General features: G+C 38.5%; 1 protein-coding gene across 2 annotated transcripts in view; it reads left to right on the top strand.

Moving 5' to 3' along the window:
- Positions 1–26,221, top strand: part of PCSK5 (proprotein convertase subtilisin/kexin type 5) — a 422,934-nt gene that overhangs the window by 83,651 nt on the left and 313,062 nt on the right. For both annotated transcript variants that reach the window (XM_037797346.1, XM_037797347.1), the window contains exon 3: positions 3,351–3,464. In XM_037797346.1, coding sequence (XP_037653274.1) covers positions 3,351–3,464 — 114 coding nt within the window. The remainder of the gene's footprint in view (positions 1–3,350; positions 3,465–26,221) is intronic.

The following is a 26,221-nucleotide window of genomic DNA, read 5'->3' as shown; positions in this document are numbered from 1 at the left end:
TTGGTAAATGAGAAGATCTGACGGAAGAGACCATCTTTAGACAAAGAGGCAAATCGTCAATGTTCAGTTGAACCAGCTGGGGAGAACAGTTGTGACTAGAGAGAGGGATTGTCCTTAAAACCACATAGCACCTGTGTTGAAATTAATGGAGGATAGACAGGATTTCAAAGGCCCTGTGGCTTTTACATTCTGGATTAACTGTAGTTCCTTTATGTATAGGAAAATAGAACTTTTAGAAATTAAGCCAGTGAGGAAAAGCACACAATTTTTTTTCTTTCCCAGGATTGACCATAGTTTTATGAAATTATCTTTTAGGTGTCTTTTCTTTGCATAGGACTTCTTGCAAGAAAGGAAATCTGTATAATGCGTTACTTCTGAGCTTTTTCCAGAAAAGGCTCAAGGACAGACATATGGATAGTAGTTTAAAATTATAAATATGGTCTTCTTAGTCACAGAAGGCTTCCCATCCAAGAGGTGTTTTTCCTCCTTTCCAAAAAAATGTGGGGCTGTCTACTCATACCCATCAAGCACCAAGGCAAAATACATGGTGTCTAACACCAGAATAACCACTGAACTATTCTTGAGCATTGCAGCCCTGTGATCAGATGGAGTGATTTGCAGTCATATCCAGATGCCCAGTTGTTGTGCCACCTTCTAGCCACTAAGCCCTGCAACTTAGCATTTTTGTTTTGTAAAATTACAGTATAGATACTATTTGGTAAGGTATTTTGTTCTATTTTCGTACCTATGATTCATCTAGGAAAATGGCTTTCACTTGGTTTTCTGACCTACTCATCTATTGTCTATTTGTGTGTGTGCATATGGAGAAGCGAACACATTCCCTGTCATTGTAGAACCCATTACCCGCCCCAACCCCAGCATAGACTAGCCTGATCTCAAATAGTCTCTTTATTGAGTCCACACTGGGAAGAGGTTTGACACTCTCTGGTTTGTGCACACATATTGATTGGCAGTTCAGAACTTATGGAAGCTCAGTTAGGAAAGGGCGCTGCCATTTTAGAATTGGTTTGAAAAGAGCTCTGTCTAAACAGATCTGCAGCCTTCTTTTACCAAGAGAGCGAGTATGAAATAGTTCAACCTTCTTGGGGTAAGACCTCAACAGTCATTTAAGGTAGGGATTGCAAATGTTATTTATATAGCCAAAATATTCATTAATGGTCTAATTATTGCAGTGATAAGGCCTGTGTCAGATGTCATTCATAGAGATGCATGTATATTTATTAAATGGAGACTTGTGGAATGCTCACTAAATTTCCCTGGTAAAAATGTAAGTCCATTCAAATAGACTATTCTTACCTTTTTTTATATTCCCAGCACAGTGTTTGACAAGGAATTGGTACTTCATGCTTTATGAATGAGTGAATGAAACTCATTTCTTAGAAAAATTATTTGAAATGAAGATATTAAAATGTTTCCTTGAAATAGGAAAAGTACTTGCGTGCCCATGCTTTCTGCTCCACTTTGAAAAGGAAATTGATTTTTTTCTCCTGAATTTTTAGAAAGATAGTCACTTAAAAATTGCTTTCTTCATTAAAAATAAATTAGACACATTTTTAATGCCACATTAATTGAGATGTGGCTTTTAAAAAGCAATCTTTTGAACTAAAGTTAAAAAACATCAAGGATCCCTGTTAGCTTCCCTGATAACTGATGTTTAAATAGTTTAAAAAAAACAAGATGTAGTAGTTTTGGTCCAGAATGCAAGTGTATGTGTATGTCTGTGTGTGTGTGTTTGTGTGTGGTGTGTGCTTAGAATGATTTGGTGCCAGAGTATCAGCTGGTCTAGATTAATTAAAATAGGAGCAGAAAAACTTTAATGCTCTAGAATATTAATTATTCATTTATTGATTTTTTTTCTGAACTGATAGTTTGTTTAAATGACCTACCAGAGAAGGCCCATATATGATGCTTAGCTGTGATCGTAATCATAAATAAATTTGTTTGCCTTGTTAGTGATGCAACTAGAAATTCACTGTTGGTGTTCATCTTGCACGCCAATATTCTTGTTAAATGTTTCCCAATATGAAAACCATAGAAATTTACTTTTGGCTTTGGTACCATCTTTGCTGTGCATTATGAACTGGTTATAATTTACCCTGTTAATCAATATCTTAGTGTCCTTTCTCCTCCAGTAATCCTTTAATCAAGTAGGCAAGAGAGGTTTTGTAATCTTTACTGAATAAGTACATATGGAATCAGAGCAGTGGACTCCCAAGGTATCTCCTCCCCATTTTTAATTCCCTTTGTGGTGAGTTGGGATAAATGCTGGAACAGAACATTTTAGAACATAATGATTTAATTAACTATTGTCAGAAGAAATCAAACAAAAGAGCTTTTAGGAACAAATTGTAGAATGCCGCCAAGGCTGATGCTGCTTTTGAGATGCTCAGTTGGAACTGGAACATGTGTGTGTATATATATATTTTTTGGTTACCACGATGATTACCTGTTTTATAAAATACCCTCGTACATACCCCTACCATTTTTTTGAAATTCCACATTAAATTCATTAAATTCTCAGTTATTTTGTTTAAGCTAAGCCTATATGGCTAAATATTAGCACTTTGTCAAATGTAGCGGGTTAGAATTTTAAAGCTGGTGAGGATCCTATGGAAATTTAGTGACTTTTACAATTTTGTGCCAAAGACAGGTCCAGGGCTTTGGTTTTCTGATTCCCCAAATAGTCCTTTTTCCGCTACACTGTGTTGTATAAAGCCATTTTTAAAATTTGATGTCCTGGAATTTTTGATCCCAGGATGTTTTTAAATTGATTGTGACTCCAGAGTATTTTTAAAATTTGATGTATACTCTAAGGCAGGAATTGTTAACTATGGGCCATATGCCAAATCCCACCTGGCACCTCTTTTTGTACATAAAGTTTTGTTGGAAGGCAGTCACATCTATTTACTTGTGTATTGTCTGTGGCTGCTTTCATGCTACAATGGCAGAGTTTGAGTGGTTGCAAAAAGACCATGAGACCAGCACAACCTAAAATATTTGTCATCTAGACCTCTAAAGAAAAGTTTGCTGACCCGTAGTATAAAGTAAGGATGAAAAAAATTGCCCTACAAAATTATCACTATCAATTTGTAATAAGTTGTCAGAAAAATATGCCTTCTGAGAAAAGCTAGAATGCTGCATTAAAAATAAAATAGGGTTAGGATTCTAGAACATCTCTGAGCTCCTGGACTCAGAGATTCTAGTTGCCAGAATGAAGCCTGTGATTTGAACTGCATTGACTTGAGATGGGAAGTATCCCCAGACTGACATTTATTTTGTGCTATTCTCATTGAACTTGAACACTCACCAAATGTTCCTCTTCTTGGCAGGTGGAGTGGATCCAACAGCAAGTGGTAAAAAAACGGACAAAGAGGGATTATGACTTCAGTCGTGCTCAGTCTACTTACTTCAATGATCCCAAGTGGCCAAGCATGTGGTATATGGTAAGCTGGCAAAGAAAGGCTGGCTGGACCCAGGTCACCGAAGTTGTGCAGGGAGCACCTACTGGGACGGGGAGCACACAAAACGAGACCAGGGAGATTTTCCTATTTCAAGGGCCACCGGTGAGATTGGTTAATGGCCTGTGATGATGTCTAGACCTTTGTTGAACTTAGCTCTTTGGTTCTAGAGAGAAAGAGAAGGGGGCAGTGGATTCACAGAGTGCCCACCTTAGAACTTACTATGCAGTAGCTTTCTAGGTTCAGAGCAGAGGATAGTAAGATATACTAATGTGCAGACATTCTTATACCTACCTGTCATAGTGTTCCCCTCTTATGCACATTTCCACTTTGAAATCAGTCTGGTTAACAGGTATTGGTTCTTGGAAATCAATGAAAAGACTCTGCTGGTAGATGGATTTAAGTCATCTAATGTGTGCCTTCTCACTACAGATAATAGCTTTTAAAACTAGACTAGGAAAAAACTATTGGAACGTGTTTGGCTTGTAGTTAGTTCAGTGGTTCAAGCAAAAATTTTTTTTCAGGCACGGAAATGTAACATGTTGGAAAGAGTGACCCATGAGTTCACTTGACTTTGCCTTTTTTTTATAATACATTTCTCTTGATAGTCTTAGGGTTTTCTGTTCCCAATCACTGAGAAATTGATTAAAATGCATTACTTATTCTTAATCATGAAATCCATGTTACAGATTTGGCCTATTATCTATAAAAAGCCCTTTACTTTTCTCTTCCTCAAAATTTTTAATTGCTATTTCTTGCCAGCATATTTTCCGCTGCACTACTTTATTTTTTTTTTTTTTTGCAACCCTCTCCCTGCCACTCTGCAAAATGTCTCCTAATGGAAGAAAGAACATGAGTCCACAGCACTTCCCATGGCTGCCTTGCGCTTTCCTGCCTCCACGCTTCTGCCCTTCCGTACCTCAGGTCAGGACTCTCTATCCTCCAGAGCCCACCCCCAAGGCTGACTCTGCAGAAAGTCTTCCCTTGGCCTTGTCTGTCTTCATTTTTCCTTCCTCTGCTCTCCCGGACCTGCTGTCTCTCCTGTCCATGGCCTCCATTGCTTGGCACTTTGTATTGTATATATTAATACTGTTTTTCAATCTCCCCTATAAGACTGTGGACCACTTAAAGATAGGATCTGTACTTTGTCCCTCCCCTGTATCCCCAGGAATGTGTGCTTATTTGGAGATTGGGTGCATGTGGGTGGTATTTCTCCCAATTTCCCTTTTCTTGGTCTCACCCAGAGTGGAAGTGTGTGGAAATGTTTTGGACCCCAAACAGAATTTTACACATAAGACTCTCCTGTAAGGAAAAAAGGAGCCATAAAGCTAAGTTTGAAGGAAGGTGGGACTCCAAATGGCACTTGAGTAGGTATCACCTGAGGGGCAGTAAGACACTTAACTGCTCATCAACTAAAAGACCAAAAAAAGGTGAACCACAAGGGAAGACATTAGGAGTGAGTATTGGCAGGAGCTAAGGAGCTTTATGTGGACTGACAAAATGGTAAGAATATAGGCATCCAGGGTGAGGGGAAGACCTTCCTTGCCTTACATTGCTTCTTGCAGAGAAGAGCCTAATTACTGTCTGCACACCTCCCACTGGAGGCTGGGAGGGTACTGGGGATCGCTTTCCCTGCTTCCTCTCATCACTCTAGCAGAGCAGGCTGGTCTCTAATTTCAGGAACCATGGCCAAAGGCTTTAGCACCTAAAGGTTTCCGTACCTGTTCAGTGAGAGCCTTCATTTGAAAGAACCACTGCTATTTCATTGGAAATTCTCTTTTGCATAGGAGGAAAGGTTGAGGGAAGATATTTTCTTTGTCTACTTAAAAGTGTTTTCTGTTTTTCAACACATACTTCAAATAGCTCACACTTATTGAGTACTTACCATGTGCTAGGTGACATGCTAAGTGCTTAATGAATATTTTTCAAATTATAGTGCTAGTAAAAGTCTGGGTTAATATTGGCCCCACTATAAGGTGGGGCATCTGAGGCTTATAAAGTTTAGGTAGTTTGCCCAAGGTCACTCACCTTGAGAATGGTACAGCAGAGATGGCAAATGAGCATCCACACGATTAACAAGACTCTCTATCCCTACCCTTCTACTATTTATAATACTGTGATGAGGAAGTGCCCCCGCCCAGGAACTTCTTATCTAACAGGAGAGAAATGACTAAAATAAAATCAGAATGGTGGATGCCACATAGGATGAACAAAAGATCTTGGGAACAACCGAACAGCTTCAAAGATTCCTATTAAATAGTTTCTTTTTCCTTAAAAAAAATAAGAGGGATGTGAAATAGGTTACACACCATAGGCTTATCTGTCAGGAGTAGTATGACAGACTGGGAGCTAAGACTCTCCTATCTGCATGCCTACATTTAAATTTCTGTTCCTTCACTTAGCATGTCCATGATTGAATTATGTGAACTCTCCTCAACAACAAAATTAAGTAGCTAGCTCTTATGTAGGAGTTATCTACTGCTGCATAACAAAGCACCACAGAATTAGTTCTTAAAGCAATTGTCTCATTTCTGTGACATGGGAATTCAGACAGGGCAGAGCGGAGATGACCTTCCTCTGCTTCGTGATGTCTGGGGCCTTAGCTGGAAGACTCAAAGGCTTCACTGGACCTGGAGGATCCATTTCCAAGGTGGCTGTCAAGTTGGGTTCCTCTTCATGGGGGCCTCTCTGCGGTGCTGCTTGAGTGGCCGCTTAAAGTAGTGGCTGGCTTCACCCAGGGTACATCATCCAAGAGATGTTGTGGGAAACGGCAATGTCTTCCATGACCTAGACTTGGAAGTCACAGAGTTAGTTCTCTAGTTTTTGTTGGTCACATGTGTTAGTCCTGATTCGATGTGAGAGGGGGACTACACAGGGCTATGTGCACTAGGAGATGGGGGTCCTTGGGAGTCATCTTGGAGGCTGGCCGCCATGTTTGAAGGAAATATTGTATGAGAAGTCATTAGCATGATGCCTGAAAATCCTCAATAAATCATAATTATGATTCTTTGCTTTCTTAATTATAGTACATGCAGCTTCCTTTTTAATCTGTAATTTAAATTGCTACTATTCAAAGAAGGATGGGATCGCAAGTCTAGCGGGCATTCTTCGGAGCACTCTTTGGGTCATGTCAATGAACCAGCTAAGGCAAGGTGCTGATTTTCTTCTTCTTATTTTTTCTGAGGCCCTGTCCCTGCTGCAGTGTTTTTGGAGGGTTTCTTGGCAAGCTTCCATAAGGTCCTGCCTCCAACTCATTAGCCTGGGTCCATCCCTGCCATGCTACATTTATCACAGTACAATGGAGATTAAAGAATAGCATGAAGTGTGCCTGTGTGTCTCTTTCAATTAATTTAAAAGCTTTGCCCATGCCACTTCTCCCCTTGGAAATGGTTGTGTGTAACCATTATGTCTAGCCTTTATACTTGGGAAATATATTCAGGGAAATGTTCATTTACAAGAGTTTTTGTTTATTTGTTTTTTGAGAAGATGGCTGTGTAATTATTCTTCTGTCTTGAAATACTTTGCTCAGATTTCCAGGCCAAATCCTAGAAATACAGCTCACTTTTCGTTGCACTGATAAACTCCCGCATCTACTGTGTCAGGTATGGTGCCAAACACTGAGGGTTTAGTAAAACATGATGTGTGATTCCTGAGAAGATTAGTAAAGCAGGGGAGACATACAAGCAACAACTAAAGCATGCTGGGCAGGAAACTCCTCCCTAAAATTTTCCCTGAGGTCACGTGTATACACCCAGCCACTGTTCCTTGGGCATTGGGCTATCTCATTTGCTTGCTGGTTTGCTTCTTCTGGTAGAATCTCCTGAGCAGCTTTTAAAACATATCAGAGCTTGGGTCCCACTCCCAGGGATTCTTTACACTTTGGTATGGAACAGGGATTAGGCAGCGTACACTTCTAATGTGCAGCCAGAATGGAGAACCACTGCATTCACCTGCTCCTGGAAGTCAGGCATCCTGCATTATTAAATACCCACTTCTGATTTGTGGTTAGTGCTCAATAAATACTAATTGAATAAGGGAATGAGCAAACAGGAATAAAAGTGAATCTGTGATAATCTCCATAATCAAGAAAATAGTTGCTTCATATGTATCAGGCACTTTGCCAAACTTTTACATGTGTTATATTAATTAATCTTGCCAGTGTCCCAGTGAGCTAGGGACAATTGATATCTTCACTTTATAGGTAAAGAAATAAAAGCACAGAGGCGGGGCAAGATGGCGGACTGGTGAGCTGTATATTTTAGTTACTCCTCCAGGAAAGTAGGTAGAAAGCCAGGAACTGCGTGGACTGGACACCACAGAGCAATCTGACTTTGGGCATACTTCATACAACACTCAGGAAAATGTGAAACTGCTGAGATCAGCGAAATCTGTAAGTTTTTGCGGCCAGGGGACCCGCGCCCCTCCCTGCCAGGCTCAGTCCCGTGGGAGGAGGGGCTGTCAGCTCCAGGAAGGAGAAGGGAGAACTGCAGTGGCAGCCCTTATCGGAAACTCATTCTACTGATCCAAACTCCAACCATAGATAGACAGAGACCAGACACCAGAGAATCTGAGAGCAGCCAGCCCAGCAGAGAGGAGACAGGCATAGAAAAAAAACAACACGAAAAACTCCAAAATAAAAGCGGAGGATTTTTGGAGTTCTGGTGAACATAGAAAGGGGAAGGGCAGAGCTCAGGCCCTGAGGCGCATATGCAAATCCCGAAGAAAGGCTGATCTCTCTGCCCTGTGGACCTTTCCTTAATGGCCCTGGTTGCTTTGTCTCTTAGCATTTCAATAACCCATTAGATCTCTGAGGAGGGCCCTTTTTTTTTTTTTTTTAATCCTTTTTTCTTTTTCTAAAACAATTACTCTAAGAAGCCCAATACAGAAAGCTTCAAAGACTTGCAATTTGGGCAGGTCAAGTCAAGAGGAGAACTAAAAGAACTCTGAGACAAAAGGCAATAATCCAGTGGCTGAGAAAATTCACTAAACACCACAACTTCCCAAGAAAAGGGGGGTGTCCGCTCACAGCCATCATCCTGGTGGACAGGAAACACTCCTGCCCATCGCCAGCCCCATAGCCCAGAGCTGCCCCAGACAACCCAGTGTGACGGAAGTGATTCAAATAACAGGCACACACCACAAAACTGGGCGTGGACATTAGCCTTCCCTGCAACCTCAGCTGATTGTCCCAGAGTTGGGAAGGTGGAGCAGTGTGAATTAACAAAGCCCCATTCAGCCATAATTTCAGCAGACTGGGAGCCTCCCTACACAGCCCAGCAGCCCAGAACTGCCCTGGGGGGACGACACTCACCTGTGACATAGCACAATCATCCCTCAACAGAGGACCTGGGGTGCACAGCCTGGAAGAGGGGCCCACTTGCAAGTCTCAGGAGCCATACACCAATACCAAGGACTTGTGGGTCAGTGGCAGAGACAAACTGTGGCAGGACTGAACTGAAGGATTAGACTATTGCAGCAGCTTTAAAACTCTAGGATCACCAGGGAGATTTGATTGTTAGGGCCACCCCCCCCTCCCTGACTGCCCAGAAACACGCCCCATATACAGGGCAGGCAACACCAACTACACACGCAAGCTTGGTACACCAATTGGACCCCACAAGACTCACTCCCCCACTCACCAAAAAGGCTAAGCAGGGGAGAACTGGCTTGTGGAGAACAGGTGGCTCGTGGACGCCACCTGCTGGTTAGTTAGAGAAAGTGTACTCCACGAAGCTGTAGATCTGATAAAGTAGAGATAAGGACTTCAATTGGTCTACAAATCCTAAAAGAACCCTATCAAGTTCAGCAAATGCCACGAGGCCAAAAACAACAGAAAATTATAAAGCATATGAAAAAACCAGATGATATGGATAACCCAAGCCCAAGCACCCAAATCAAAAGACCGGAAGAGACACAGCACCTAGAGCAGCTACTCAAAGAACTAAAGATGAACAATGAGACCATAGTACAGAATACAAAGGAAATCAAGAAGACCCTAGAAGAGCATAAAGAAGACATTGCAAGACTAAATAAAAAAAATGGATGATCTTATGCAAATTAAAGAAACTGTTGACCAAATTAAAAAGATTCTGGACACTCATAGTACAAGACTAGAGGAAGTTGAACAACGAATCAGTGACCTGGAAGATGACAGAATGGAAAATGAAAGCATAAAAGAAAGAATGGGGAAAAAAATTGAAAAAATCGAAATGGACCTCAGGGATATGATAGATGATATGAAACGTCCAAATATAAGACTCATTGGTGTCCCAGAAGGGGAAGAAAAGGGTAAAGGTCTAGAAAGAGTATTCAAAGAAATTGTTGGGGAAAACATCCCAAATCTTCTAAACAACATAAATACACAAATCATAAATGCTCAGCGAACTCCAAATAGAATAAATCCAAATAAACCCACTCCGAGACATATACAGATCACACTGTCAAACACAGAAGAGAAGGAGCAAGTTCTGAAAGCAGCAAGAAAAAAGCAATTCACCACATACAAAGGAAACAGCATAAGACTAATTAGTGACTACTCAGCAGCCACCATGGAGGCGAGAAGGCAGTGGCATGATATATTTAAAATTCTGAGTGAGAAAAATTTCCAGCCAAGAATACTTTATCCAGCAAAGCTCTCCTTCAAATTTGAGGGAGAGCTTAAATTTTTCACAGACAAACAAATGCTGAGAGAATTTGCTAACAAGAGACCTGCCCTACTGGAGATACTCAAGGGAGCCCTACAGACAGAGAAACAAAGAAAGGACAGAGAGACTTGGAGAAAGGTTTAGTACTAAAGAGATTAGGCATGGGTACAATAAAGGATATTAATAGAGAGAGGGGAAAAATATGACAAACATAAACCAAAGGATAAGATGGCTGATTCAAGAAATGCCTTCATGGTTATAACGTTGAATGTAAATGGATTAAACTCCCCAGTTAAAAGATATAGATTCGCAGAATGGATCAAAAAACAGAACCATCAATATGTTGCATACAAGAGACTCATCTTAGACACAGGGACACAAAGAAACTGAAAGTGAAAGGATGGAAAAAAATATTTCATGCAAGCTACAGCCAAAAGAAAGCAGGTGTAGCAATATTAATCTCAGATAAAATAGACTTCAAATGCAGGGATGTTTTGAGAGACAAAGAAGGCCACTACATACTAATAAAAGGGGCAATTCAGCAAGAAGAAATAACAATCGTAAATGTCTATGCACCCAATCAAGGTGCCACAAAATACATGAGAGAAACACTGGCAAAACTAAAGGGAGCAATTGATGTTTCCACAATAATTGTGGGAGACTTCAACACATCACTCTCTCCTATAGATAGATCAACCAGACAGAAGACCAATATGGAAATTGAAAACCTAAACAATCTGATAAATGAATTAGATTTAACAGACATACACAGGACATTACATCCCAAATCACCAGGATACACATACTTTTCTAGTGCTCATGGAAGTTTCTCCAGAATAGATCATATGCTGGGACATAAAACAAGCCTCAATAAATTTAAAAAGATTGAAATTATTCAAAGCACATTCTCTGACCACAATGGAATACAATTAGAAGTCAATAACCATCAGAGACTTAGAAAATTCACAAATACCTGGAAGTTAAACAACACACTCCTAAACAATCAGTGGGTTAAAGAAGAAATAGCAAGAGAAATTGCTAAATATATAGAGACGAACGAAAATGAGAACACAATATACCAAAACCTATGGGATGCAGCAAAAACAGTGCTGAGGGGGAAATTTATAGCACTAAACGCATATATTAAAAAGGAAGAAAGAGCCAAAATCAAAGAACTAATGGATCAACTGAAGAAGCTAGAAAATGAACAGCAAACCAATCCTAAACCAAGTAGAAGAAAAGAAATAACAAGGATTAAAGCAGAAATAAATGACATAGAGAACAAAAAAACAATAGAGAGGATAAATATCACCAAAAGTTGGTTCTTTGAGAAGATCAACAAGATTGACAAGCCCCTAGCTAGACTGACAAAATCAAAAAGAGAGAAGACCCATATAAACAAAATAATGAATGAAAAAGGTGACGTAACTGCAGATCCTGAAGAAATTTAAAAAATTATAAGAGGATATTATGAACAACTGTATGGCAACAAACTGGATAATGTAGAAGAAATGGACAATTTCCTGGAAACATATGAACAACCTAGACTGACCAGAGAAGAAATAGAAGACCTCAACCAACCCATCACAAGCAAAGAGATCCAATCAGTCATCAAAAATCTTCCCACAAATAAATGCCCAGGGCCAGATGGCTTCACTGGGGAATTCTACCAAACTTTCCAGAAAGAACTGACACCAATCTTACTCAAACTCTTTCAAAACATTGAAGAAAATGGAACACTACCTAACTCATTTTATGAAGCTAACATCAATCTAATACCAAAACCAGGCAAAGATGCTACAAAAAAGGAAAACAACCGGCCAATCTCCCTAATGAATACAGATGCAAAAATCCTCAACAAAATACTTGCAAATCGAATCCAAAGACACATTAAAAAAATCATACACCATGACGAAGTGGGGTTCATTCCAGGCATGCAAGGATGGTTCAACGTAAGAAAATCAATCAATAATGTATTACAACACATTAACAAGTCAAAAGGGAAAAATCAATTGATCATCTCAATAGATGCTGAAAAAGCATTTGACAAAATCCAACATCCCTTTTTGATAAAAACACTTCAAAAGGTAGGAATTGAAGGAAACTTCCTCAACATGATAAAGAGCATATATGAAAAACCCACAGCCAGCATAGTAGTCAATGGTGAGAGATTGAAAGCCTTCCCTCTAAGATCAGGAACAAGACAAGGATGCCTGCTGTCACCACTGTTATTCAACATTGTGCTGGAAGTGCTAGCCAGGGCAATCCGGCAAGACAAAGAAATAAAAGGCATCCAAATTGGAAAAGAAGAAGTAAAACTGTCATTGTTTGCAGATGATATGATCTTATATCTAGAAAACCCTGAGAAATCGACGATACAGCTACTAGAGCTAATAAACAAATTTAGCAAAGTAGCGGGATACAAGATTAATGCACATAAGTCAGTAATGTTTCTATATGCTAGAAATGAACAAACTGAAGAGACACTCAAGAAAAAGATTCCATTTTCAATAGCAACTAAAAAATCAAGTACCTAGGAATAAACTTAACCAAAGATGTAAAAGACCTATACAAAGAAAACTACATAACTCTACTAAAAGAAATAGAAGGGGACCTTAAAAGATGGAAAAATATTCCATGTTCATGGATAGGAAGGCTAAATGTCATTAAGATGTCAATTCCACCCAAACTCATCTACAGATTCAATGCAATCCCAATCAAAATTCCAACAACCTACTTTGCAGACTTGGAAAAGCTAGTTAGCAAATTTATTTGGAAAGGGAAGATGCCTCGAATTGCTAAAGACACTCTAAAAAAGAAAAACGAAGTGGGAGGACTTACACTCCCTGACTTTGAAGCTTATTATACAGCCACAGTTGCCAAAACAGCATGGTACTGGCACAAAGATAGACATATAGATCAATGGAATCGAATTGAGAATTCAGAGATAGACCCTCAGATCTATGGCCGACTGATCTTTGATAAGGCCCCCAAAGTCACTGAACTGAGTCATAATGGTCTTTTCAACAAATGGGGCTGCGAGAGTTGGATATCCATATCGAAAAGAATGAAAGAGGACCCCTACCTCACCCCCTACACAAAAATTAACTGAAAATGGACCAAAGATCTCAATATAAAAGAAAGTACCATAAAACTCCTAGAAGATAATGTAGGAAAACATCTTCAAGACCTTGTATTAGGTGGCCACTTCCTAGACTTTACACCCAAAGCACAAGCAACAAAAGAGAAAATAGATAAATGGGAACTCTTCAAGCTTAGAAGTTACTGCACCTCAAAGGAATTTCTCAAAAAGGTAAAGAGGCAGCCAACTCAATGGGAAAAAATTTTTGGAAACCATGTATCTGACAAAAGACTGATATCTTGCATATATAAAGAAATCCTACAACTCAATGACAATAGTACAGACAGCCCAATTATAAAATGGGCAAAAGATATGAAAAGACAGTTCTCTGAAGAGGAAATACAAATGGCCAAGAAACACATGAAAAAATGTTCAGCTTCACTAGCTATTAGAGAGATGCAAATTAAGACCACAATGAGATACCATCTAACACCGGTTAGAATGGCTGCCATTAAACAAACAGGAAACTACAAATGCTGGAGGGGATGTGGAGAAATTGGAACTCTTATTCATTGTTGGTGGGACTGTATAATGGTTCAGCCACTCTGGAAGTCAGTCTGGCAGTTCCTTAGAAAACTAGATATAGAGTTACCATTCGATCCAGCGATTGCACTTCTCGGTATATACCCGGAAGGTCGGAAAGCAGTGACACGAACAGATATCTGCATGCCAATGTTCATAGCAGCATTATTCACAATTGCCAAGAGATGGAAACAACCCAAATGTCCTTGAACAGATGAGTGGATAAATAAAATGTGGTATATACACACGATGGAATACTACGCGGCAGTAAGAAGGAACGATCTCGTGAAACATATGACAACATGGATGAACCTTGAAGACATAATGCTGAGCGAAATAAGCCAGGCACAAAAAGAGAAATATTATATGCTACCACTAATGTGAACTTTGAAAAATATAAAACAAATGGTTTATAATGTAGAATGTAGGGGAACTAGCAATAGAGAGCAATTAAGGAAGGGGGAACAATAATCCAAGAAGAACAGATAAGCTATTTAACGTTCTGGGGATGCCCAGGAATGACTATGGTCTGTTAAATTCTGATGGATATAGTAGGAACAAGTTCACAGAAATGTTTCTGTATTAGGTAACTTTCTTGGGGTAAAGTAGGAACATGTTGGAAGTTAAGCAGTTATCTTAGGTTAGTTGTCTTTTTCTTACTCCCTTGTTATGGTCTCTTTGAAATGTTCTTTTATTGTATGTTTGTTTTCTTTTTAACTTTTTTTTCATACAGTTGATTTAAAAAAGAAGGGAAAGTTAAAAAAAAAAAAAAGAAAAAACAAGGAAAAAAAAAAGATGTAAAAGGCATGACAACCTAGGAAAATAATTTACAGTGGACATGTCAAATAAAGGTTTACTATACTTAAAAAAAAAAAAAAAAAAAAAAAAAGAAATCACAGAAAAGTGAAGCAACTTGCCTAAGATTGCACCATTTACCAGGGGCAGATCCTGCTTAATGGACTAGATATTTTCCTAGGTTCAAGAGACCAGGGTTGGCAACTCATAGATCTGTGGTTCTCAAAGTAGCCGGCATCAGAATCACCTGGAGGACTTTTTAAAACACAGATTGCTGCTCTCCCTTCCTACCCTCCAGGGTTTTTGATTCAGTAGGTCTGGATTAGAGTTCAGAATTTGCATTTCTAACAAGTTCCCAATTGATGCTGATGTTGGAAGTTGAGGTACTCCTTCGAGAACCGCTTCTCAACATACTTTAAACAAGAGGTTATGTTATGTGAGCACTGTCTGCCTCAGCTCTCAGCTGGAGGAAGAAAGGCTTTTAACCTTTGGGGCTTTTAAGATTATACCTGGCCAGTTTAACTTGTTTTTCTTGATCTTATATTTATTTCTTACTGACAAAAATTTCTGTTTGGGAAGCTGGCAGCATTAATATAGGAAGGGATTTTCACTTTGCTTTCACTGATTGAAAATTATCTTGGCTTATATATGCTTTCAAGATGCTCTGGAGACAAAGAATATCAAGTAGGAAAGATCGCCAGGATTTGGCCAAGTCTTTGGGAACTTGGTGTAAAATAAATGGTTTAATGGTACCCAGCTTGTATAATGGACCATTTTTACGTAACTAAAGACAAACGAATTCAACTCTACAGATATCAAGGTTACATAAGACTCCTCAAGAGTCTGGGAATGCCGATCGAGCAAATTCAGGGAGTTAAATATGTAAAAGAATACAATTTTAAAGAATACCACAAATGCCACCCAGCCCCAAACTAAGGAATAGAACATTATCAATGTAGTTGAAGACCTCTGCATATTCCATCCTAACAGTATCCCTGTCCCTACAGAGTTACCGCAGATGCTGATTTTGAAATACCTTGTAGGGTAGCTCAGTTTTTGGCAGGATGGCTTCTCTTTGTGGGAGGGGTTATTCAATTTATAATAGATTTAAGCTTTTTAATAATAGGGTGGTATATGGGGAAAAAATGCACCTAATCTGAACTATGGATTATGTAGTTAGCAGTAATATTTTAATATTCTTTCATCGATTGCAACAAAGGTACCACGCTGATGTAGTGTCAACAATAGAGGGGTATATGGGAACATTGTATTTTTTTACATGACTTTTCAGTAAACCTACAGCTCCTCTACTGGAAAAATTATAATAATTTAAAAAACCCATCATGCTAAGTAGAAGAAACCAGACACAAAGTACTACATATTGTATGATTCCATTTCTATAAAATGTAAATATAAATAAATCTATTAAGACAGAATTAGATTAATGGTTATGTAGGGCTGGGAAGGATAGAGGGATTGGGAGGTGACTGCTAAGAGGTATGGGGCTTTTCTTTTCACAGTAATGAAAATGTTCTAAAATTGATTGTGATGATGAATACACAACTCTGTGATTATACTAAAAACCATTAATTGTACACTTTGGATGGATTGTATGATATGTGAATATATCTCAATAAGATTGCTTTAAAAAGAATCATTGTAAAACACCTTCATATGTGGAATTCAGCACTTGGGTTACTGATGAAAAGATAATTTGGAAATTAAGCTTGTGTAAAAATATGTTCAATAGAAAAGCACTTTTATTCCTGTAGTCATGTACATATATTATTGATAGGGAAATTGCTGTGGCATTGTGCAGTATTTCTTATCTAACTTAAGAGCTAATAATGATTTTGGAGAAACCCATATTAAATAACTTGAAACAAATTCTTCTGCCTTAGGGGAAGCAAGCTCAATTCAGAAGAGAAAAGTAAAAAAGAACTAGTGAAATCTTTCTGTTTGACTCTCAGACTCAAGTAGTTACTCTTAACTCATCTTCTTTAGTTAAGCATGGTAGAATTTTTGACGAATATTGGGTGGTCTATTTACTGCATTATTTATGCAATTTCAAAAGCAAGACTGCAGTGAATGGGCTTACTTCTGATATACTACCTCAGATTTCATGAACTTTCTCTGAGTGGTTTTTCTGGGGAAAAATTAATGTTTGTCGATCAGCAGAGTAAAAATTAGCTGATTTCAGCTATGCATGTGGGGCATATCTACCAAGAACTATGAACTAGCTGGGATAATAATTGTGAGAAATGATTTTAAGCCACATGGGTCTCTCATACCCAAATAGATGGTGTTCAGTACTCCAAGAGTGTGAGGCATTGCTGTATCTGTGGTTGGCAAATGTTTTCCTAGTGATTTATACTGTCATTTGAGTCTAATAAAATCTGGTGGAGTGTATGGCATTATTATCCTGGCAGCTTGAAAATTCTCTCTTTGAAACATCACATTTAGCTGTTTTAATTGGAAATGCAACATGGTAGAAATCTGTAACCATATGGCACATCCTGATGCAAGCAAGAGGCCTCATGAGAAAGGACAAACTCCAGCCAGGGCAGCAGACGATGTACTGCAGGAACCACTGGGAGGCGAGATATGGGTTTAGTGTAGTAGTATCTGCCACTAACTAGCTCTGTGACTTGTAGAAAGGTATTTTACCTCTCTCAACCTTAGCCCATGTGAGAAAATGAAGAGCCTAGACTATATCTTTTCCTAGGTTCATTCCTACTCCAACTCCCTCTAATTCCGCATGGCAAGTTATACTAGACATAAGTCTAGAGACAACTCATAATTTCAAATATCACTGATGGGCCTATATCTCCATCTCCAGCCCAGGCCTACTCCATGAGCTCTGGACTGCTGTATGCCGTGCTTTCTTTATATTACAGTTCAAATTCAACATTTCCTATGTTGTGTGTGTGTGTGGGAGGGTGTTCCCAAGACCACTCCAGGTTTGAGGATGACTAAGAAGACTCACAGGATTAAGGATATGGTCATGCTTACTCGTGGCTATTGTTTATTACAGTCAAAGACTATAAAGAAAAATGAGCAAAAGCAAAGGGGACATAGGTTGAAGTCTGGGGAAAACCAGGCATAAGCTTCCAAGGGTCCTCTCCTAGTGGAATCACACAGGATCTGCTTAATTTCTCCAACAATGAATCGAGACAATACGTATGAAATTTTGTATGCCAGGGAAGCTCATTAGAGGCTCAGTGCCCAGGATCTTTACTGGGGACTGATCAAGTAGGCACCCATGCCTAGTGTGTCAGTTTGGATATATTATGTCCCCCAAGAAAAAGCCATGATCTTTTAATCCAATCTCATGCAATATTGGGATTAGGTTGTTTCCATGGAGATGTGGCCCACCCAACTGTGAGTGACACCTTTGCTTAGGGTGTGACCTGTGATTGAATGTTTCCATGGAGATATGGTCCCGCCCATTCAGCGTGGGCCCTGATTAGTTCACTGGAGTCCTATAAAAGCTGATAGAAGGAGCTCACTGCTAGCTGCTGCTGAGAGACACATTTTGAAGATGACTGTTGGCAACTAACACTGACATTTTGGAGAATGCCATTTTGAAACCAGAACTCCAGAGCAGACGCCAATCACGTGCCTTCCCAGGTAACACATTTTCTGGATGCCATTGGCCATCCTCCAGTGAGGTACCTGATTGTTGATGCCTTATCTTGGACACTTAATGGCCTTAAGACTGCAACTGTGTAACCAAATAAACCTGCTTTTTAGAAGCCAATCCATTTCTGGTATTTTGCATAGCAGCAGCTTTAGCAAACTAGAACACCTAATATATTCCAAAATTCCAGATTCCCAAAAGGAAAGCAAGTGCTCAGCATAAACCATATTGTTTGCATAAATAGTTTAAGCAGTGAGGCACTCTTACTGGGGATTGGTGGAAACCCTATGCCCATATACCAACCAAGGACCAACCCTGAAGTAGGCCTTTATAAGGAGAGCAGTCTCAGGCCTAGTATGTTAATTCCTTCCTGCACATCCTAAACCAAATCAAACCAAATTCATGATCCTTCCCCCTCTCTCCCAGTTTGCTCCCTTTACTATGGTTTCTTTTCTCAGTGAGTGGATAGAAACCTGGATTTCATCTTGGATTGTATTGTCAGAGCCAATCCACCACCAAGTCAAAGCCACTTTACCTCCTAACTATCTCTTGAGTTGTTCACCATCTCTCCTTCTCCATCATCATCATCATCTTAGTCTAAGCCAACATATTTTCTCAACTAGACTATGGCAATAGCTATTTATCTTCCTCCCTATTTTTACTTTTGAACTGTTCCAATCTATTTTCTATACAGTAGCCAGAGCCAACCAACCAAAGAAAATATTTCCCCAAATAATCACTTCCCTTTACTTAAAGCCATTGAATGGCTTCCCATTGTTTGGGAATAAAGACCCCAATCCAAACAATTCCCTCTAAGGCATCTCTCCCAAACACATCTTTTTGTGTAATTCAGTTTTATTGAGATATATTCACAAACTATATAGTCATCCACAGTGTACAATCAGTTGTTCACTTACCATTATATAGTTGTGCATTCGTCACCACAATCAATTTTTGAACATTTTCATTACCACAAAAAAAGAATAAGAATAAAAATCGAAGTAAAAAAAGAATACCCAAAACATCCCATACCCACCCCCATCCCTCCCTATTATTCATTTACTTTTTGTCCTCTTTTTTGTACTCATCTGTCCATACACTGGATAAAAGGAGTGGGAACCACAGGTTTTCACAATCACATGGTCACACAATGTAAGCTTTATAGTTATACAGTTGTCTTCAAGAATCAAGGCTACTGGGTTGCAGTTCAACAGTTTCAGGTATTTCCTTCTAGGTATTCCAATACACTAAAAACTAAAAAGGGATATCTGTATAATGCATAAGAATAACATCTAGAATGACCTCCCAGATCTGTCTGAAATCTCTCAGCCACTGAAACTTTATTTTGTTTCATTTCTCTTGCCCCTTTTGGTCCAAGAAGACTTTCTCAATCCCATGATGCCAGGGCCAGGCTCATCCCTGGGAGTCATGTTCCATGTTGCCAGGGAGTTTTACACCCCTGGGAGTCATGTCCCACGTAGGGGGAGGGCAGTGAGTTTACCTGCAGAGTTGGCTGAGAGAGAGAAAGGTCACATCTGAGCAACAAAAGAAGTTCTCTGGGGGTGACTCTTAGGCACAATTTTAAGTAGTCTTAGCCTCTCCTTTGCAGTAACAAGGTTCATAAGGGCAAGCTCCAAATTCAAGGGCTCAGCCTACTAAACTGGTAGACCCCAATGCTTGTGAGAATATCAGTAATGTACCCAGGTGGAGAAGTTTAATATTTCCACAATTTTTCCACGGTCCCTCATGGGGGCTTTGCAAATACATTTTTATTCTCTTCCCAAATTACTCTGAGTCCAAAAACATCTCGTATCAGTTTCTACCTCACTTTCTGCTTTCAGCCCTATAGGCATTACTTTTCCTGGAACACGCCAAGGTGCTTCCCTCCACAGAGCTGTCCCTTGGCCTGGATGCACCTCCCTCCCATTTGCCTCATTAATTCTAACACTTCTTGAGATTGCTACATCAGTTCCTCAACCATGTCCCCCATCACATTTCCCATCATTGTGGACATCCTCTTTTTTAGCACATAACTCAGTTAAATGTTTTTTTCTTCATATGTAATTTAAAACTATCCTTCCTATTGGACAATAAATTCTATGGAGGAAGGAACCATGAAAATTTTGATCATCAGTGAATCCTCAGTGTCTTACACAGTTCCTGAATCATAATTGGTGCCTATAAATGTTAGTAAATGAATGAGTGGATCACTGAAGCATGAATAAGCGAAAGATTGTTTGTATTAATGTTTGTATTTTACTGTATTTTTATTTATATTGTTTTATAAACTTCTAGTAAAAGAAGTGGGTATTTTATGATATTATGTATTTTAGAAAACATTGTCTTCATAATTTTATCTAGGAGTGATTTTTCTGATATCTTGTATTTTTTGTAGTCCCTAAGGTGTCATTATTTCTTCCTATGCGTGGTATGTTTTCAACTCTCCTGCTCTGCCTCTAGTCACAGAGGACTCTTTCTTTAACTTGGACCTATAGGCTAGATGGAGTTTCAAGTAGCTGCAATTGTTGATAGCTCTCTAACAGGATTCATACATATGCATTTACACACACACACACATACACACACCCCAACCCTCTTTCATCTTGTTCTCTTCTGAATGGCAAATATCTTCTGTAGATAAAGTCATATATTTTCATAATAGGACTCTCATTAAAATTTCTGTCATCATAGATAGGAAATCATAATTTTCTATGATTGGGAAGATCAACCCCTACTATGGCATTCTGAAAATCCCCATCAGTTTCAGGCTTAAACCTTAATACTCTCAAACAGTGTAATAGGGACAATGGGGGGGCAAACGTGAATAGTGGAGTTGGAATAATAGCCTTCTCTTTAAAAAAATTGCGTTCATGGAGTCAACAAATTAACACCAAATAAAAATATGCATAAGTTTTAATCCCAAGGAAAGACAAAACTTGGATCCCAGGTGCAGCCCATGTTTGTTCCACAGCCTGGAAAATGCCAACTGAATCAGAGTTCCTAAGAGGCAGATATTCATTCATACATGCATTCATCCGTTCGTATTCAGCAAAGATTGTTTCTCAGCACCTGTGGTGTTCCAGACACTGAAGATAAAATGGCAAACAAGATGACCATGGTGCCTTCCTTAATGGAGCTTAATGGGAGCATTCATTTTATGGACAGGAGTTTGGGTAGTTTGGTTAGTATGCCTGATCAATTGAAGCTGGTCCAGTGAGGGTGCAGAACCTTAACTGATACTTGCTGATTAACTCATGTTGATTGTGATGATGGTGTTTTCGTTGTCCCAGATGATGGTCATGATATAAATGGGTTTATTAGGAGTGCTAAGTTAACCTATAAGTAACTAGTCAAAGTACTTCTAGAAGAAGCCAATAATTAATGATCCGCTCATAAAAAAAATCACTTCAGATAGCATCCATTCCTGCCTGGTGCTGATGATTACAATAGTTTATGAATTTCCTTAGGAAAGATCTAGCCTTTTCCTTACTGGTAATATACCTTCTCAGTTTTGCTTTCAGAGAGTAAAAATATATGGGTAGTTTGGCCTTTGGACCCCACTCCACAATGATGAAGTGTTTCTTAACAGAAACACAGTTGTTTTTATCAAGATGTTAGCTGAGATTTTTATTTAATTAGTTACTCATTTGTTGTTGGAGAGCTGGTATCAATGACCCTTGAGCTCACTTAATCTCATCTGTGTTGTCTTCTTGAATATGTTGATTCAAATTCTTTTATCAGACACCTTCTCTGGATTTCTCATTTCTCATTTACTTTTCACCCATTGTTGGATTAGTTCTAGTGATCAACAAACATTTTTGGCTTATTTTAACCCATCTCTCTGCCAATAAATAGGGTCCCTCTTAGTAAGTGCTCCACAAGTGTTTGTTGATATACAGTGAAGAGAGTCAGTCAGTTAAATGTTCTTATTTCCCAAGTTCTCAGAATCTGAGTTTGGCTATTCCTAAAAGATGATGACACCTTCAAATGTACTGTATTGAGAAATCTGAAATTATTGGAGACAGAAGCATCCGTAATGTTGCTTATCTTTAATTTGTTTGGGAGAGAATATTGTTGGGGTAAATGGGGTGAGTCTTAGCAATCCAGTGATGAGAAGAATTAGAAAGAAAAATCCTAAACTGCCTCGGGAGGAGAAAGTAATACCATTTTCAAACAGAATGCACATGCCTATCAATCTGATTTTTTCACTTTTTCAAATGTAATAAAGCCCATGGTGGACTGCCTTAGTCTAGGGATTCTAGGATGGTGATAGATAGTCCAATATATAAATGGTATAAGATAAAAGAGCTGCTGCATAGCAGCTAAAGTCAAATTATAGTGAGATAAGTAGACAAACTATAAATTGTAGAAAAAGGATTTGATTACTTAATTGCATAGGTCAGAATCAAAATTGGTTTCATAATACGAAAGTATTATTCTTGATGGTAGGTAATGTGGGACAGAGTCTAGAATACATTCACTAATTATTATTTCCTTGAGTTAAAAGATAACAACCTTATGAGAAACCTAATCTCTGCCTTTATGCTAAGGAAAAACAGTTTGTCTGTATGCTGTCCATTCAAATATTGATGCAAGATTTTAATGAATACCTGGAAGAACTGTAGTTTTCATTTTGCTTCTTTTGTCTCTTAGTTTCCTTGTGGGTTTTACTAAAAGAAGTCTATTTTAATTTTGACCCAAGTAAAAAGCCTACTGGTATGAAAAATCTGATCCAGACATACCAAATTAGCATGTCTGAAGCAAAGAAAAGAAAATTATGCCCAGGTAGAATAGGTCTGTGTTCTCCTAATGATCTCTTTGCATGGTTTCCTGAAATGTAGTTAAATTAGTGTCTCAAGAAATTGATGTTTACATCAATTACTACTGATAGAAAACTCAGTCTTATATTTCAGTGTACTAAAAAGAGATGCAGTAAAAACTCTCAGCAGTAGTAAGTATAGTATGTAGTTGGTGTACATAATTTATTTTTTTTTGGTCTTTCCTATTTTGCTGAAATGTTTTATTTGCCCCTTCTCATTTCTTGCCCATTTCTGTGCTCTGCATCCCACCATCTATCCCTTCACATCATTACACACTACACAAGCACATGGAAACAAACACTGTGCATGCTTTTGCATTTAGTGCTTACTTTGAATCAGGCAGTCTTTTAGAAAAGGATATTGAAAAGACGCTCACAGACTACCAAGTTCTAATGGGCTCAGAACGTTAACTTAATTCTACCATCAGCTCACGTGCAATGCCCATCTTGGATATGTTCAGTAGCCAGAATTATATTCTACTCAGAAGCCTTTCCTGTAATGACAATTCGGCTCAAAAATCCACTTTCTTGCATTTATCAGATACTTGGGTCCCTATCAGTCCCCACATTCACCCTGGTCAACTTTCAGGGATGGGGATTATGTAAATCACATCAGATTTCTATTTCTCATGCTTACACTGCAAACATTACAGAAAGTTTGTGGAAAATTTAAAACACAGAAAAAAGTACAGAGAATAACACAATGAGCACTCATGTCAGTATTTTTTTATTTATACCTTCCTGCCACCTCCATCACTCTTGACAATCTTAAAGCAAATCTCACACTTCATTTCCTTTCATCCATGAATATTTTAGTATGTATTTCTATAAGAACCATCTTATCATAATAAAGCCACAATATCATCTTCACATCTAAAAAATAGAGAAAATTTCTTTATATCATCATCTATCCAGTCAGTTTTCAAATTTCCCCTATAGTCTCATAATGTTTTCTTTGTAATTTGAATCAAAATCCAAATAGGCTTCATACATTGTTCTTGGTTGATGTATCTCTTAAATCTTTTTTATTTCCTAGATCCCCTCCATTTTTTTCCTTTGAAACATTTTTGGTTGAAGAACCTAAGTTCTTTGTCTCAGAGAGCTTCATGTGGTCAGTATTTTGCTGATTGCATCCCTATGGGGTCATTTAGCACACTCTGTCCCCAATATTATCAATAATTTGTAGTAAGAGCTTAGGACACAATCAGATTCAAGTTCACTTTTATTTTTGAGAGAGTGAGGGCAAGACTACTACCTAGTTGGTGACGCATACTTCCATCAGGAGGTAAAAATGTCTTTAATTCATTAGGATTTACAAAATGTTGATATTTTCTTTCTGTGATTCCTTCTTTATTTATTGGGATAATTTTATAAACAGAAACTTCTTGTCAATTATTTTGTTACCCTGGAGTACATCTCCTATCTATAAGCAGGGTTAATGCTCAATTCTTTCATTTGATTTACTAGGAGTTACCCCTCTACCCTCAACCAAGGACCACCAATGAGATTTTTTCCCTAGTATCATTATGAATTCATTGATCTCAACATATTTGATACGTTTTATTTCATTGAAGTTATACTCCTTATACTTGCTTAAGTAGTCCCATCTTTGGCCAATGAGAGCCTACTCAAGTCATTTTGGCTCCTATGTCATTTTGAAATGACCCCACTGTTTTTTTTCCCTGGTATGATAGGATGTTCTGAACACATCGTGTCTGAGACCTGGAACCAACAATTTCTCCAAAGACTCCTTGTTCCTTTTTAAAGAAATTGATAGAGACCACAATAGGAGTGCTGATATTCTCAGTGCTATTAGGCTAATTACTGTTTTTAGGTCTTTTCAGTGAACAGGGCTGGGAATATGCATTTTTATACATAAAATACATTGAGTTTATACAGATATGTGCAATTTAAAGCCAGTTCTACAGTGTTTTACTTTAACCTCATCATTCTTACATCTGTATCTTTTCTTCCATGCTGAAAATCCTCTTTTCAGTGACACCTACATAATTACTCATTGGTTTCATCTCACACAGTATACAACACAGTCTCAGAATATCTACACCAGTACCACCATCAGCCCTATGATGAACAATTTAAAATGAATACGGTTCTTATTATCCTTAAAAATATATCCCACTCATGTTGCATGATCAAATGACCTGCGTGAAATTACTTGGAATATTTCTTTCTCTGCAAACATTTTTTTAATTCATATTTATTAAGATATATTCACATACCATGCAGTCATACAAAACAAAGCGTACATTCAGTTGTCTACAGTACCATTATATAGTTGTACATTCATCACCAAAATTGATTTTTGACATTTTCATTACACATACACAAAAATAATAAGAATAAAAATTAAAGTGACAAAGAACAATTAAAGTAAAAAAGAACAGTGGGTACCTTTTCTCCTTTTTTTTTTTTTCTTCCCCCATTTTTCTATTCATTCATACATAAATGAGACAAAGGGGAGTGTGGTCCATATGGCTTTCCCAATCATATTGTCACCCCTCATAAGCTACATTTTTATACAATCATCTTCAAGATTCAAGGGTTCTGAGTTGTAGTTTGATAGTTTCAGGTATTTACTGCCAGCTATACCAATTCATTAGAACATAAAAAGGGTTGTCTATATTGTGCGTAAGAGTGCCCACCAGAGTGACCTCTCGGCTCCTTTTGGAATCTCTCTGCCACTGAAGCTTATTTCATTTCCTTTCATTTCCCCCTTTTGATCAAGAAGATGTTCTCCATCCCACGATGCCAGGTCTAGATTCCTTTCTGGGAATATAGATTCCACGTTGCCAGGGGGATTCACTCCCCTGGGTGTCAGATCCCACGTAGCGGGGAGGGCAGTGATTTCACCTGCCAAGTTGGCTGAGCTAGAGAGAGAGGGCCACATCTGAGCAACAAAGAGGCATTTGGGAGGAGTCTCTTAGGCACAGTTGTAGGGAGGCCTAGCCTCTCCTTCTCTCTGCAAACACTTTTAAAATACTATCATGCCACCAAAATTATCCACTCTCAGTTCCGTGAAAAATTCTTTATATTACATTGTTTTAAGTCTACTCTGCCATCATAGTTTTCTTTTTCGACAGGTTTTAGTGTTTATATTCTCTGTGCTGTCATTGGAAGGTTAGAAAATATTACAGGGGCATGCATTGTGGTAGGTTATAC

This window comes from Choloepus didactylus, chromosome 10 (assembly GCF_015220235.1).
Source record: "Choloepus didactylus isolate mChoDid1 chromosome 10, mChoDid1.pri, whole genome shotgun sequence".
Taxonomy (NCBI): Eukaryota; Metazoa; Chordata; class Mammalia; order Pilosa; family Megalonychidae; genus Choloepus; species Choloepus didactylus.
This window is presented reverse-complemented; position numbering and strand designations above follow the sequence as displayed.